This window comes from Ursus americanus, chromosome 17, assembly GCF_024610735.1.
Source record: "Ursus americanus isolate L20-20 chromosome 17, mUrsAme1.1.p, whole genome shotgun sequence".
Classification (NCBI taxonomy): Eukaryota; Metazoa; Chordata; class Mammalia; order Carnivora; family Ursidae; genus Ursus; species Ursus americanus.
This window is the reverse complement of record NC_142143.1, coordinates 49,544,472-49,558,785: the sequence shown is the minus strand read 5'-3', so window position 1 is coordinate 49,558,785 and position 14,314 is coordinate 49,544,472. Positions and strand designations below refer to the sequence as shown.

Sequence of the window (14,314 nt, the reverse complement as noted above, 5' to 3'; positions counted from 1 at the left end):
AAAAAGGGTCTTATTGTTCTCGCGCTGTTTACAAGTATTGTGGTGGTAGTGCCAAGAGACATCAGGTTTTTTTACCTGTAGGGTCAGGCTCTATTATGAAAGTGCCTTGAGAAGTAAAAGTGTGCTGAACAAACATAAAGCACCATCATTGTTCACTAGGTACATTATGGCTCCTTTTAGAAATATGGCAAATATTTAATAGTGCTAGGAAATAGACAAATACGTATTCATCCATAATGGAATATGTATTTATCCATGATGAAAACCAGACACTTTATGCTTTAAGAGAAATTCACTTTATTCTTTGTGATGGGCAGTAATTTAGCCTCTCTGTGCCTCAGCTCCCTCATCTGAAAAGTGAGGATAAAATAGCACTTACCTTTGTAACCATGTATGGTGAGGGACGTTAACTAGACTTATCCTAGTGATCATTTGGAAATATACTCAAATACTGAAGTGTTGTACACCTGAAATTAACTTAAAAAAATTTTTTTATTTATTTGTCAGAAAGAGAGGGAGAGTGAGCAGAAGCAGGGGGAGTGGCAGGCTTCCCACTGAGGAAGGAGCTGATGCTGGGCTCCATCACAGGACCCTGGGGTCATGACCTGAGCCGAAGACAGACCCTTAACCGACTGAGCCACCAGGCACCTCTGAAACTAACTTAATGTTATGTCAATTATACCTCAATAAAAAAAAAAGTACTATTTACCTGCTTTATAAGGTTAAAGTGAGAATTAAATAGGATAATTTGTGCAAAGAACGAAGAACAGTTTCTGGCACACAAAAAAGTGCTCAAAAACTGAAAATTGTTATTAAATTCACAAAAATACATACAGTGGAGAGGCATCTCAGAGTTCTTCCATTGAGATCTAATGTAAAGATACATCTTTCAGGATATCACGTGAACTTTTGATTTTTCTGTCAGAATCAGCAATGTCTATTTATTGGTTTGGCCATCTCATGGACATTTATCAAAACCCTCATTCTCTGTGAGGTCTCGTGCCTGGGAATTAGTTGATCTTAATCTAGCACTTTATTTTTCACTGATGGATTAAAGTTCACAGCGTTATTAAATCTCAAGTATATGCCAAGTCTTCGGAAAGGTTATTGTCAGAAAGTAAGGGCGCCTGGAAAGGGGCCCAGATCAGGTGGGAAGGTGGAAAGGCCTGGGCATTGTGCCCGGCCTATGCGAAGACTATCCCGGCCTCGGACTATTGAGTGGCATTTAGAACTCTCCCCGGCATGATTTCTAGCTGATGACTGAATAGGATGAAAGAGTTACCCTCTTTTTGAATTAAATCACGTGCTTAAAAGTGAAGATGGCCAGAACGCCCTCCCCCTCCGGCTGAGGGCTGCTTCGTCCTGATGTGCTCTGGCCACATCCTCCTTGAGGCGGATCAGATAGCGCTCCCAGGAGAAGTGGGGCCTCACCTGCTGCAGGTGTCCCTATGTAGTCCGGAGGCGTGGCCGCACCCCACCCCGCCCCTCCGCTCTTCGGGGACTGGGCTGCGGGGCCGCCGCTCCGGTGCCTGAAGCGGGGAGGTCTGGCGACTCGGGGATTTGGGGCGGACTGGCGCGGCGCCCGGCCGAAGGCACCCCCGGCGCCGATGAGGCCGCGCCTCCTCCCGGAACTGGTCCGCGCGGCAGGGCGGGAGGAGCCGCAGGAGCCGGGCTATCGCACGCCGCGGGCTATGGAGGTCCTTCCCGCAGGCGGGGGCCGGATGGGGCGCCCGGAGCCCAGGGCAGGGCCGGAGGACGCGGCAGCGGAGGCGGTTCCCGGAGTGCCCCGAGCCCCGTGCGTGCGAGGGGCGCCCCCGGCGGAGCGGCCTCGGGGCTCCCGGGACTCCTGGGAGGCTGAGGAGGACCTGGAGTCCGGCGAGCCGCGGGACGGCCGGACGAGCCGCACGGCGTCCCTGGTGAGCGGGCTGCTCACCGAGCTGTACAGCTGCGCGGAGGAGGAGGAAGCGGCGGGCAGGGGCCGCGGGCCCGGGGGTCGCCAACGGCGCCGCGACAGCCTCGACAGCTCCACGGAGGCTTCCGGCTCCGACGTGTTCCTGGGCGGCCGCGGCAGCGCCGGCGACTCCCGCGTGCTGCAGGAGCTGCAGGAGCGGCCGAGCCAGCGGCACCAGATGCAGTACCTGCGGCAGAAAGGTGAGCGCCGCGGCCGGGGGCTCTGGGGGGCTGCCCGGAGCCCGACCCCACCGCGCCCGCTTGCGCTCCAGCGCTTACCTGGGCACACCTGGCTGAGCCGCCGAGCGCTCAGACAGTACGTCTGGGGCGTCTCCTCTGACCTGCCGCTAGTGCCCACAGCGTCACCGATTCATGACTGAACTTAGTGCTTACTATCCCTCCACCCCCATTCCCTCTCGAGTTGTCCGGTGGAACCTCAGTGGGTGGGGGTGGTAGCGGCGGGTCTCCACTCCTCACCCCGCCATGTGTCTGTGGAGGCCCAAAGGGAGAGGCAGGCCACCGTCTGATTTCACCAGAACAGCTGTTAGGACGGGTTTGGAGTTTCTGATACGTGTATCAGAAGTTACCTAGAGGGCGCGCGGACAAGAGAGGCGACTCCTGCGGCTTTTTTTTTTTTTTTTTTTCCTCTTCCCCGAATCCGCCCTCCCCTGGCCACAGCCCTAGGATAGTGTTTCGCTAGTGAGGCAGAATAATTCGATAATGCAGTTTCTAAGCAGAGCGGATGAATTCCATTTCTGCCAGCCTGTCTGGCTTCAGGAAGCTCGTTAGGTGGATTTTTTTTCCCTCTGGGTGGAGGATTAGTGGAGGGCCCTACTGTGTTGGCACTATCACGGGATTTGACTGCTGGTACCTTCAGTTGGAAAGGGCGATCTGAAAATGGCCTTGTTTTCGGTGGGGAGAGGCTAATTTGGTATTTCTTTTGTTATCAGACTCTGATGCTCACGTCCTAATTGAGATCCCCCCCCCCACTGTTCATAATAGTTTGCCTTTCAGGCACTCACACAGTTATTACAGTTGTCTTTTTTATAGGCATACCAAGACTTCAATTTACAAAATGAAGTGGGAAGTGGAAAACAGATGCTAAGTCACCATAACATTTTTTGCATTAATGTCCTTGTGCTAAATTACCAGGAGAGGGAGGAAGGAGAGGAAACTATAGAATGGTCTCCTGTCTCCTAATTGTAATCAGTCTAGCTGGTGCCAGAGGGGGAAACACACACACACCAGAAAAGGAATAAATCTGTCTGCTTTCTCAAATCTATGTAAACAGCATTCAACTTCCTCTTTTGGCTTCCTAGCAAAGGTTTTTTTTTTCCCCCAGCTGATTGTTACAAATGGCTTCCACCTTCCTCCCCCTGCCTAGGACTTTGCCTGGAATAGTGCCATTTCATTTTATACAGTTACTTGGCTGTTCTCAGAGTGTCTGTTTATGCCAAGAGTTCCGTAAGGCGATAGTTCTTTCAGAATCTAACAAAGTCAATTTTGAAGAATTATGATTTGGCTTTCTGTTTTTACAACAATGTTCACTTTTCATTACTGAGCAAATTCTGGGGATTGGTAATTTCCTTTTGGAAGAGGAAATTTGGCAAGCTAAATTGTAAAGAAGAGGTAACAGTACAGCTTTGCACGTGGATTTCAAACCAGTGACCACTCTATTAATTCATTAAGACCTCTAAGAGTCTGTTTTTTTCCAAGTTTCAGTCTTACTGCATGGTTAGTTGCCTGCTACCCTTTCTTTCCTTTAAATCAACCCTATTAGAATGAACAAAAGTGCCATATTCTAATAATGTTACACACAGACACCCCTTTATTGATGAACATCATTAGAATAGTAAGAATAGGGGTGCCTGGGTGGCTCAGTCGGTTAAGCGTCTGCCTTCAGCTCAGGTCATGATCTCAGGGTTCTGGGATCGAGCCCTGTGTCGGGCTCCCTGCTCAGCAGGGAGTCTGCTTCTCCCTCTCCCTCTGCCCCTCTGCCTGCTTGTGCGTGCACTCTCTCTCTCTCTCTCAAGTAAATAAATAAAATCTTAAAAAGAAGAGTATTAAGAATAAAGAAACAGGTGGAAGCACCTGAAAACAGCTGCCTGCATTAATAATTTTATAGTTTATTAGATTACTTGATTTTATTCAGGGTCAAAAAATGTCTCTGCTAACATAATGCTTAGTAAGAATTTCATATAATGCAGGTAATTGGTGTGTTAATTCACTCTTCTCTCTATTAGGAATTTTGCTGTAGCACCTATTTATAGATGTTTGGCATGTGTGGATCCTTCATTTACGTGCGGCATGAAAATGATTTCTCAGGAAATCTTGGCTCTCTTCTCAGCATTTTCATAAAGGAGGTGGACTTTGAGGTCAGAATGCTGGAGCTGATATCCTGCCACTGTTCATTACTAGCCGTGTGACCTTGGGCAAGCTTTTTAACCTTTCTGTCTCTCATTTTCTTCCCTTGCAGCTGGGGATAATAATAACCTAACCCGAGAGAGGGCTGTGGTGATAATTATATAAGTTTTTGTGTGCAAAATGCTCAACAAATGTTAGATACTATTTTTATTATTATCACATACACCAGAATGCCTTGGAGAGGAGGTTGTCCACTGCTTGTCAGTTGATGATCGCACTTTTGCTCGTTTATTTAACACTCATTTAACAGCAAAAGTGGCTGAGGCAGTAAGGCATACAAGGATAAAGGAGAGCTTCTTTCTGTCTTCAGGATGCTTGTATATCGGCACATATTGCTGTAGAAGACACTTGTAACTCACCTCTGAAGATTTTTCGCATATTGGACAATACATACACTTCAGAGAATCACAGAACTGTAGGTTCCTTAACAGTCACTAAAAATGACTCTTTGTTGGAAGAAATCTATAATGTAAATGCAAGATGATGATATTCCTACCCGTTTTCTTTCTGGAAGGAAAAATTTTAAACATTCAAAGAAAGGCTCTCTGCTCTATGGAAGGAATCTAGGAATGAAGAGCCCTCTCATCTCTTCTTATAGTTTGTTTCCATATTTAATTGTCCTTAGAGCACAAATACTATCATTTAACCTAAATGTGCTCTTACTTCCCACTATATACCGCCATGTTTAAACTCAAGGTAAGAAAAATAACTGGCCTTTGGTCTCTTCCTCATAGTAGTCCTTTATTCTTACTTTAGTGTTATTTGTATTGATGTTTATAAAGACTATTCACATTTGTTTCTCAGAATTATCTTGTATGCTAAGCAGAATTTGAGACTCAGAGCACTACCTTGTCTAAGATCACAAAGGTAGTTGCTTGATCCAAAGAGAATTTGCATTTTTAAGGTTAAATACATTTTCCATGATGTGGTCAAATATGACTGCTGTTAAAGGACCCCCTTGCACTTCTGTTACACAGACCCCCAAAGTTCATTTTCTTTGACCTCTGGATTTTTTTTTTTTTTTTTTTTTTTTTGCCTTTGAACACTTCTTTTGTTCTCTTCTGGTCCTTGCTAGTTTCTCCAAATCCCACACAGGACCTTTAATGAGGGCCTAGCTAATGCCAAGTTGAGTGGAAGCTTCTTGCCTGACTGGCAGGTCACACTGTAGTGACTAATGATAATATCGAGTGACAAATAGGGGTGCCTGGGCGACTCAGTCAGTAAAGTGTCTGCCTTTGGCTCAGGTCGTGATCCCAGCGTCCTGGGATCAAGCCCTGTGTTGGGAACCTGCTTCTCCCTCTCCCTCTGCCCCTACCCCCACTCATGCTCTCTCTGTCTCTGTCTCTCTATCAAATAAATAATAAATTCTTTTAAAAAAAGTGTGATAAACAGAACTCCCAAATTGTAATGATTATTCATACAAAGTTTGTGGATAGTTTTGCTTCCCAAATCTTTTTTCACATGTGGAAAAACAGCTGTTGGTAATATTAATGTTATGAATGTAGACTTATCCTTAATTTATCCATTTAAAGGAAAAGTATTTTCTATCATATTTGAAAAATTACTGAGTTTCTAAAATGAAATATTGTACCTAATAGTCAAGTTATTGGAAGACTGTATATTTAAAACAAAACCAATATTATTATATTCATCTACATTAGAAAATGTGGTTCTATTATTATTTTTAACTGATCATGTACAAACATGTGAGTGCTTTTAAAAACATTTGTTATCAACTATTAGGTTTATCATTGATGTGACCGACTCAAAAGGATTCTTTTCTTGTAAGCTTACCATCTGAGCACTTTAATGATACAAAATATACATGCCAATTTTCAGGCAATGAAAGGTAAATTTGTAACCAGAGCTAAATATGACAAGAGTCTTTGCTTACGTGTTGCAAGTAGCCTCAAGGATAAAATTTATCTTTTTTTTTTTTTTTAAGATTTATTTATTTATTTATTTAACAGAGACAGCCAGCGAGAGAGGGAACACAAGCAGGGGGAGTGGGAGAGGAAGAAGCAGGCTCCTAGTGGAGGAGCCTGATGTGGGGCTCGATCCCGTAATGCCGGGATCACGCCCTGAGCCGAAGGCAGGCGCTTAACCGCTGTGCCACCCAGGCGCCCCAAGGATAAAATTTATCTTACAGTATTTGTTTCAGTGACAGGGCAGGAAATGCTTGAGTGAATTATTTGATCAGAATATCTCAGCTGGGGCCGCCTATGTTGCTCAGTGGGTTAAGTGTCTGCCTTGTCTCAGGTCGTGATCTTGGGGTCCTGGGATAGAGCCCCACTTTGGGTTCCCTCCTGGGGAAGAAAGGGGACTTGGCTTCTTCCTCTCCCTCTGCCCCTCCCCCCACCGCTCGGGCTTTCTTTCTCTCTCTGTCTCTCTCAAATAAATAAAATCTTAAAAAAAAAAATCTCAGCTGAATACATACAGGTAATCCTGGGTGAGAACCCAGAATTACTTGGTTTAAATGGATGTTCTAGATGTTTATCCTACGATTAATATTACATTGGAATTTATATTCCTCTCTGGATATTTATGTCCTTTTTCTTTTTCTTTACTGATAGACATTAATGAACTGAAGACAATCCTTCGAGAGCTAAAGTACAGAATTGGCATTCAATCAGCAAAGTTACTTCGGCAGCTGAAGCAAAAAGACAGGCTTCTGCACAAAGTACAGAGAAACTGTGATATTGTGACTGCATGCTTGCAGGCTGTGTCCCAGAAGCGAAGTAAGTATGGGAGTGCGGGTTAGCCCTTTTGCCACACGTGTCTGGAATGTTAGTGGAGCTGAGCCGGTAGTCGTGTTTTTGACTATATCACAGAGTTTTAAATGGAAGCTTATAGCCTCAGAACCAAGAACTACGAACAACTCAAGTTTCCTAGTTTTTTGGTTGCAATGTATAGTGCATGTCTGATGTTACAAGCCTAGTTTAATCTGGATTTGAAGTAGTACTTCATTTTGACAATGGTTATTTTTTACCTGATGCTAAATAAGGACTAAAATCTTTATTTTTTGAATTGCATCAAATAGACACCACCTAAAAAAAGCATATCTTCGTTCTCTTATGCTGTGTCACTCAAATAAGTACATTAAAAATTGGCTTAAAAGAAGGACACTTTTGTAACAGAGTCTTACAACTTGCTTTGAAGTCTAAAAAGGACAAAATATTTTAACAAATTAAATCCGTCTCCTGGGCCGTCCATTCATAGCTAAGAGCTGTGTGGTTTGTTAATTGAGTTAAAAATGTTAAATCACTGATCCATGTTAAATTCTAGATATAAAAGCACGTGAATTAATTTTTTAATTCTCCATGCAGTAGTTTTATGTTTTCTTCTGCTAACATGTCCTTATTTTTGTTTTGTATTCTTTATTAACATGCAGCACGGCAGAACTCTATGTTCAGGTATGGCAAATAGAGGCACCAATGATGTTTTGCTAAAATGCCTATGACAGCTTTTTAGGTGCATGTGAAAGTTGCCTTACTTTGTTTCTTTACCCTGTCATATTTTATATATAAAGTGATACCTTTTGTAGTTTTTTTTTTTTAATTCCAAATTAAGATGTGTTTGTTTTCATAAAGCAATTTTCAGGGCTTGATGAGTTTCAGATACTAAAATTAATGGCTTCAGTTCCATTCTTCTGTTCATTATTAAATGTAAATACCACCCTTTCTTCCCCCTGTTTTATTATATCACTGTCTGTCAGCCCCAAATTATTATTCTTGCTGTTTACTAAAGAAGACGTCAACCTAATGTATATTAAACAGAATGTTGCTTAATTATTATAATGATATAACGGCCCATACAGAGAGCAGGGGTGTCATTGAATAAGGTTTTCTCCAGAGCCAGATGCTTGTCTGAAATAGCTAGAGAAGGAGAATACATATGTAGATATACATAGATATACATCTACGTATATTTATTTATGTCTGTCTATAAAAAGTTAGCCTGTATTGTAGGTAGTTGATATTTTTCCATGGATTCTGATAGATTCCCAAGTGTCTAGTAAAAATGCTGTTATTTTCCCCTTTTATTTTGAAATACCTTGATTTTTCTTTTTTTTTTTCAACTATGTTTTCATCTACCCATTATTATTGTTTTTACCAGAAGTTAAAAGCATGAAGTGGTAAATGCATGGAGTTTGGATGTGTGGGGAAGTCTAAGGGGGGAGACAGAGAGGAATGTCTGACTGGCCCAGGATCAGGGGTTGATAATTACCAGGGACTGATAACCGTTCAGAGTTTGAATTTACTTGACTGATAAAAAGACGGGCATTTGTGTCTTTTTAGAAAAAAATGTGTTCACAAGCACCTAATTCAATCTGTGAATTTGTGAATGCAGACTTCTTAACGTGTTTTAGAGTTTGTTTCTTTAAATCTAGCCACAGTTTCGTACTTCAGAGAGTATGGGATTAATACCTCTTAACCCTGGGAGCTGAATTATCACCTTGGTAATAAGACTTAACTAAATGGAACAGAATGTTTTTTGTTGAATCAAGAAAGGACAATGGATCAGAATTATCATTCTCATCATACGATATTATATTATGATGTAGACATTGTTCAAAATTTGACTGAATGGTTATTCCTCCAGAGGTTAGATGTTTTGGGACTCAATGTCTGATTCCCATAGTTGCACATTTTGCTTCTTTCCTCAAAGTCATCTAATAGATACATTTGATTAGAACTCTTAAAGAATTTAGATTTCACTGTTTTACACTGAATAAATGGGCTTTCATTTTAGTAGTGATCGGCAGTGATGCATTTAAATACAACATGCATGTTGACTTCTTTGTATTTAATATGCAAAAGTCCACAAAACCCCCGTTTCTCCTTCTATATATGGATCCAGTGCTTATAATTCTTTCCGTAAGTGATGTTCCCCCTTCCATAACATGTTATAATATAGAACTATTTTAATCTTCAATCAAAAGGGTCATTTCCTGTTGATACACCAAAGGAGATATAACGATTTCATAAGTACGTGTGGATTATGAACAAAAATGACTAGATCGTTTTTATTTTGAACACGTATGATGTAACTGCCTGGATTTTATGGTTTCCTACACCAAGCCTTATGGTAGAATCCCTTTATTTAAAACAGGGGTGGGAATCAGAAGAGCAGAATCACTATTTGCCTTGTAGAAATGCAGATTTTCTCCCTATATTTAACTGTCTATCTAAGGATAACCATGGTATAACCAATTTAATATTATATAATAAAATTAACGATAAGAATGGTAGCGACTATCACTGTTCATCAAGTGCATGGAGGTGTGCCGGAAAATCCACCTCATGGCTTCAAGACAATGAGAAGAATAAGATGTGTTTGGCCAGGAGTTTGATTCTGATCTCAAGATTTTTAAGTGATTGGCTTATCTTATGATTTAACTATTTTTTTCCTGAAGGCAGAAGGGACGTCCTCTTAATTAGCAGCATTTCCTAATTTTACAATTTTCTGCATTGGTGTAGTAAATACTTACGTTGTTTATGCTGGTTAAGTTTGTGAAATGGAGTATAAATCAAGTGATAAAATCTAGCTGTCATTGGAAAACTGTGGTAAGAGAAAAGGGTGGGAAAACTGTGAATGTTTATGGAAGTATTGTCTTTATTTTAGCCTTGTCAATAAGAACAGGAATCTTTTTTTAAAAAAAGATTTTATTTATTTATTTGACAGAGAGAGAGACAGCCAGTGAGAGAGGGAACACAAGCAGGGGGAGTGGGAGAGGAAGAAGCAGGCTCCCAGCGGAGGAGCCTGATGTGGGGGCTCGATCCCACAGCACTGGGATCACGCCCTGAGCCGAAGGCAGACGCTTAACGACTGAGCCACCCAGGCACCCCAAAAACAGGAATCTTAAACAGCTTATAGCCTCATTCGATTGATGTGTCTACTCTGGCATCTTGATAATAATGTGATTAAATCTTGCTATCTATCATAAATGCCTGGCAGACACTGACACTTGTCAAATAGTCAGTGGTCCTTGTTCTTCTTTTGCTATGGTTGTCTTCTCTAAAACAGTACCTTGTTCTCTGTGGCAGGAGAAGGAGTTTGTGTGGCTCTGAGTTTGGTGACACTGACATTTAACATTTTCCGCTAAACAATTCTCTGTGTTTTTAAAACAAATTATAAAAGTAAATGCACTAAAAAAAAAAAAAAAAAAAAAGAAGTAAATGCACTCAACCAGCCATTTCACTCCTAGAGAATTGAAGATGTATTTCCCCATGAAAACTTATACATGAATGTTCATAGTGGCATTATTCATAATAGCCACAAAGTGAAAACAACTCACATGTCTATCAATGGATGAATGGATTAACCACAGTGGTATATCCATATAATGGAATAGTATTCAGTCATAAACAGGAATGAAGTACTGATTCATGTTACAACATAGATGACCCCAGAACACATTATACTAAGTGAAAGAAGCAAGACACAGAAGTCCATGTATTGTATGCTTCTATTTGGAATGTCCCAAAGAGGTAAATTCAAAGAAATAGAAAGTCAATTAGTGGTTGTCAGGGGCTGAGTTAACGAGAATGAGGAGTGACTGCTAATGCTATGGGTTTTTTATTGGGGTGATAAAAATGTTCTGTAATTAGGTAGCGGTGATGGCTACACAATTTTGTGAATATACTAGAAATTGCTAAATTATACAGTTTAAAAGGGTGACTTTTATGGTATGTGAATTATATCTCAATAAAAAGTGTTAAAAATATAATACATTCCTTATGGAAACCTTGGAAAATATAAAATTATAAAAAGAAGAGGAAAAAATCATTTTCTAAAGACAGTCTTTTCATAGTTCTAATATTTATTCAAGTGTTTTTTTAAGATTTATTTATTTTATTTTGAGAGAGAGAGGGAGCACAAATGGGGGGAGGGGGAGAGGGAGACAAGCAGACTTCCTTCTGAGCAGGGAACCTGATTCGGGGCTTGATCCCGGGACCCTGAGATCATGACCTGGGCAGAAATCAAGAGTTGGACGCTTTAACCGACTGAGCCACCCAACTGACTGAGCCAACCGACTGAGCTCACAAAATTTTTTCAAAATTAGTGTACTAAATAACATTTCTGTATCCTACCTTTTTCACGTAATATCACAAGCTAGTGTCATTGACATAAATTATCCGTAAATATAATTTTGAATGATTAATACAGTGCTTTTCAGTCTATCTTTTTGTTTTGTTAGAACATTGTAATAGTGAAAAATCTTTCAGTCGTGAGTACAGAAACACAACTTAAACTAATTTAAGTGAAAAAGGAAGTCGATTGGCTTACATAATTAAAACTCCAGGGGTATGGCTTCAGGTGTAACTAAATCAGATAGAGCTGCTCAAATAGTATCTTTAAGACTGATTTCATCTCTTAGCTGTGCTTTCCTCTGCACTGGATAATGCCAAAATGGCCAATATAGCAACTCCAATTAAGCAAGCTTACCTGAAAGAACAGATCTCTTTTTCCATAGTTCTAGAAAGTTCCATAATTCACTTTCCTTGACCTAGTTGGGTCACCTGCTCACTAAAAATCAACAAAATATTTATGTGTGTAGAAGGTGGTGACGTGATAAGTACTATAGGAAATGGAAAAAAAAAACAGGTAAAGGGAGATTTGGAGTGGCCAACAATTGGTACTGGTATTGCCAGTCTTTTAAATTTTAACTATTCTAGTGAGTGTTTGTTTAGTGACTGTGTGATTTTTATTTTCATTTTGCTGATTACTAACGTGGTTCAGCACCTCTTTGTATGTTTATTGGCTATTTGTCAAAGAAGAAAAGGATTGCCTACTTTTTCTTATAGACCTGCAGGAGTTCTTAAAGTGTTCTGCATATGAGGTTACTTATTTTGGAGAGAGAGAGAGGAAGTGCAAGCTCGGGGAGGGTCAGGGGTAGAGGGAGAGAATCTCAAGCAGGCTCCCTGCTGAGTGTGGAGCCCAACAGGGCTTGATCTCAGGACCCTGAGATCATGACCTGAGCCAGAAACCAAGAGTCAGATGCTTAACCGACTGAGCCACCCAGGCGCCCCAAGATCTTTTACCTCTTTGCTTAGTGTTTATTCCTAGGTATCTTATGGTTTTTGGTCTATTTTTACAGTTTTCTGTATAGAGGTCTCACGTATCTTTTACTAGATTGTTCTTAGGTAGTTGAGTCTCTCGATGCTATTTTAAATTGGTATGTTTTAAATCATTTTCTCTTTGTTTCTAGTACATAGAAATATGGTTGTTCTCTGCATATTGACCTTATATCCAACACTCTTACTTTTTTTGTTGTTGATTCTAATTGTCTATAAATTCTTTTGTATTTTATATTTTTTGAATTTTTATTTTATTATTTTTAAAAGATTTTTTAAGAGGAGGGAGGAGCAGAGGGAGAGGGAGAGACAGAATCTTAAGCAGCCTCCACGCCCAGCAGAGTCTGATGCAAGGCTCGATCTTACAAGCCTGAGATCATGACCTGAGCCAAAATCAAGAGTCAGATGCTTAATGACTGAGCCACCCAGGAGCCCCAAAGCTTTCGTTTTCTTTTAAGTAATCTCTACATCCAATGTAGGGCTCAAACTTACATCCCTGAGAGGAAGAGTCACACGCTCCATTGACTGAGTCAGCCAGGTGCCCCAGTAAATTCTTTTGTATTTTTTAAAGAACATAATCTTTATCATCTGTGAATACTGTCTGTTTTATGTCAGTTTTCATTACCATTCTTTCATTTCTTGTTCTTGTCTAGTTAGGACAAGGTTAACCTTGCACTGGTTAGGACCTCCAGGATAATGTTGAACAGAAGTAGTGATAATGCAGTGAAATTTTTATCTCAGGTAAAATTTCAGAGGGAAAGGTTTTTTTTTTGCCTTATCATTTCCCCATTAAGTCCAATGCTTACTGAAAGTTTTCTGTAGAAATCCTTTATCAAATGAAGGAAATTCTCTTTGTCCAATTTGCTAAGATGTTGAACTTTATCATATCATATACTTTGTTGCTGTATTGAGATGATATGTTGAATGCTAAAACAACTTCACGTTCCTGGAAATATCCTAACTGGGTCATGTGGTACATGTACATACATACATACATATATATATACACACACACACATATGTATATATATATATATGTATATGTATATATTGCTGGATTTGGTTTGCTAATATTTTGCTGATGATTACTATGGCTATGTTCATGAGTGACAAGCCTGTAATTTTCCTTTCTTATAATGCTCTTGTCAGGTTTCTGGAGCCTCATAAAAGAACTTTCAGAGTGTGCTCACTTTTTCCATTCTTTGGAAGAGATTGTGTAAGACTGGAATTATTCCTTTCATGTTTGATAGAATTTGCTGGTAAGGAGAATCTGCATGGCTCAGTTGGTTAGCATCTGCCTTTGGCTGAGGTCATGATCTTGGGGTTTTGGGATGGAGCCTCGTGTGTCATGTGTGGGGCTCCCTGGTCAGCGGGGAGCCTGCTTCTCTCTCTTTCTCCCTCTGCCCTTCCCCCTGCTCTCTCTCAAATAAATAAATAAATACAATCTTAAAAAAAAAAAAGAATTTGCTGGTAAAATATTTGGGCCTGAAGTTTTCTATGTAGGAAGGTTTTAAATTATAGATTTAACCTAAAAAAAATTATCGTCTTATTTATATTTTATATTTCTTCTTGTATCAGCTTTGGTACATTATTATAGAATTTGCCCATTTCACATAACTTTTCTCGTTTATAGGCAGAAAATTTTAAAGACTATTTTTGATTTCACTGATTTAAATAGGAATTCACTGACTACTTAAAATATCTTTTATTATAGAATGTATCATCATAAGGAGCATCCTAATACATATATGTGTTAGAAATAAATTTAAAAAAATAAAGTTCTACATAAGTGGATATCTACTTACCAAGACTGAGTAATACTTACTAGCACTTTAGAAGCTCTTGAGTGTTCCTCCCTGGTT

The 14,314-nt window shown here is 40.3% G+C and overlaps 1 protein-coding gene across 2 annotated transcripts in view; it reads left to right on the top strand.

The window, feature by feature from the left end:
• The first annotated feature begins 726 nt into the window (after positions 1 to 726).
• Positions 727 to 14,314, top strand: part of TBC1D30 (TBC1 domain family member 30) — a 76,601-nt gene continuing 63,013 nt past the window's right edge. Inside the window, exons 1-2 of one of the 2 annotated variants that reach the window (XM_045789658.2) lie at positions 727 to 2,151; positions 6,948 to 7,112. In XM_045789658.2, coding sequence (XP_045645614.2) covers positions 1,608 to 2,151; positions 6,948 to 7,112 — 709 coding nt within the window. In that variant the 5' untranslated portion in view covers positions 727 to 1,607. The remainder of the gene's footprint in view (positions 2,152 to 6,947; positions 7,113 to 14,314) is intronic. The other variant, XM_045789659.2, reaches the window with a different exon arrangement.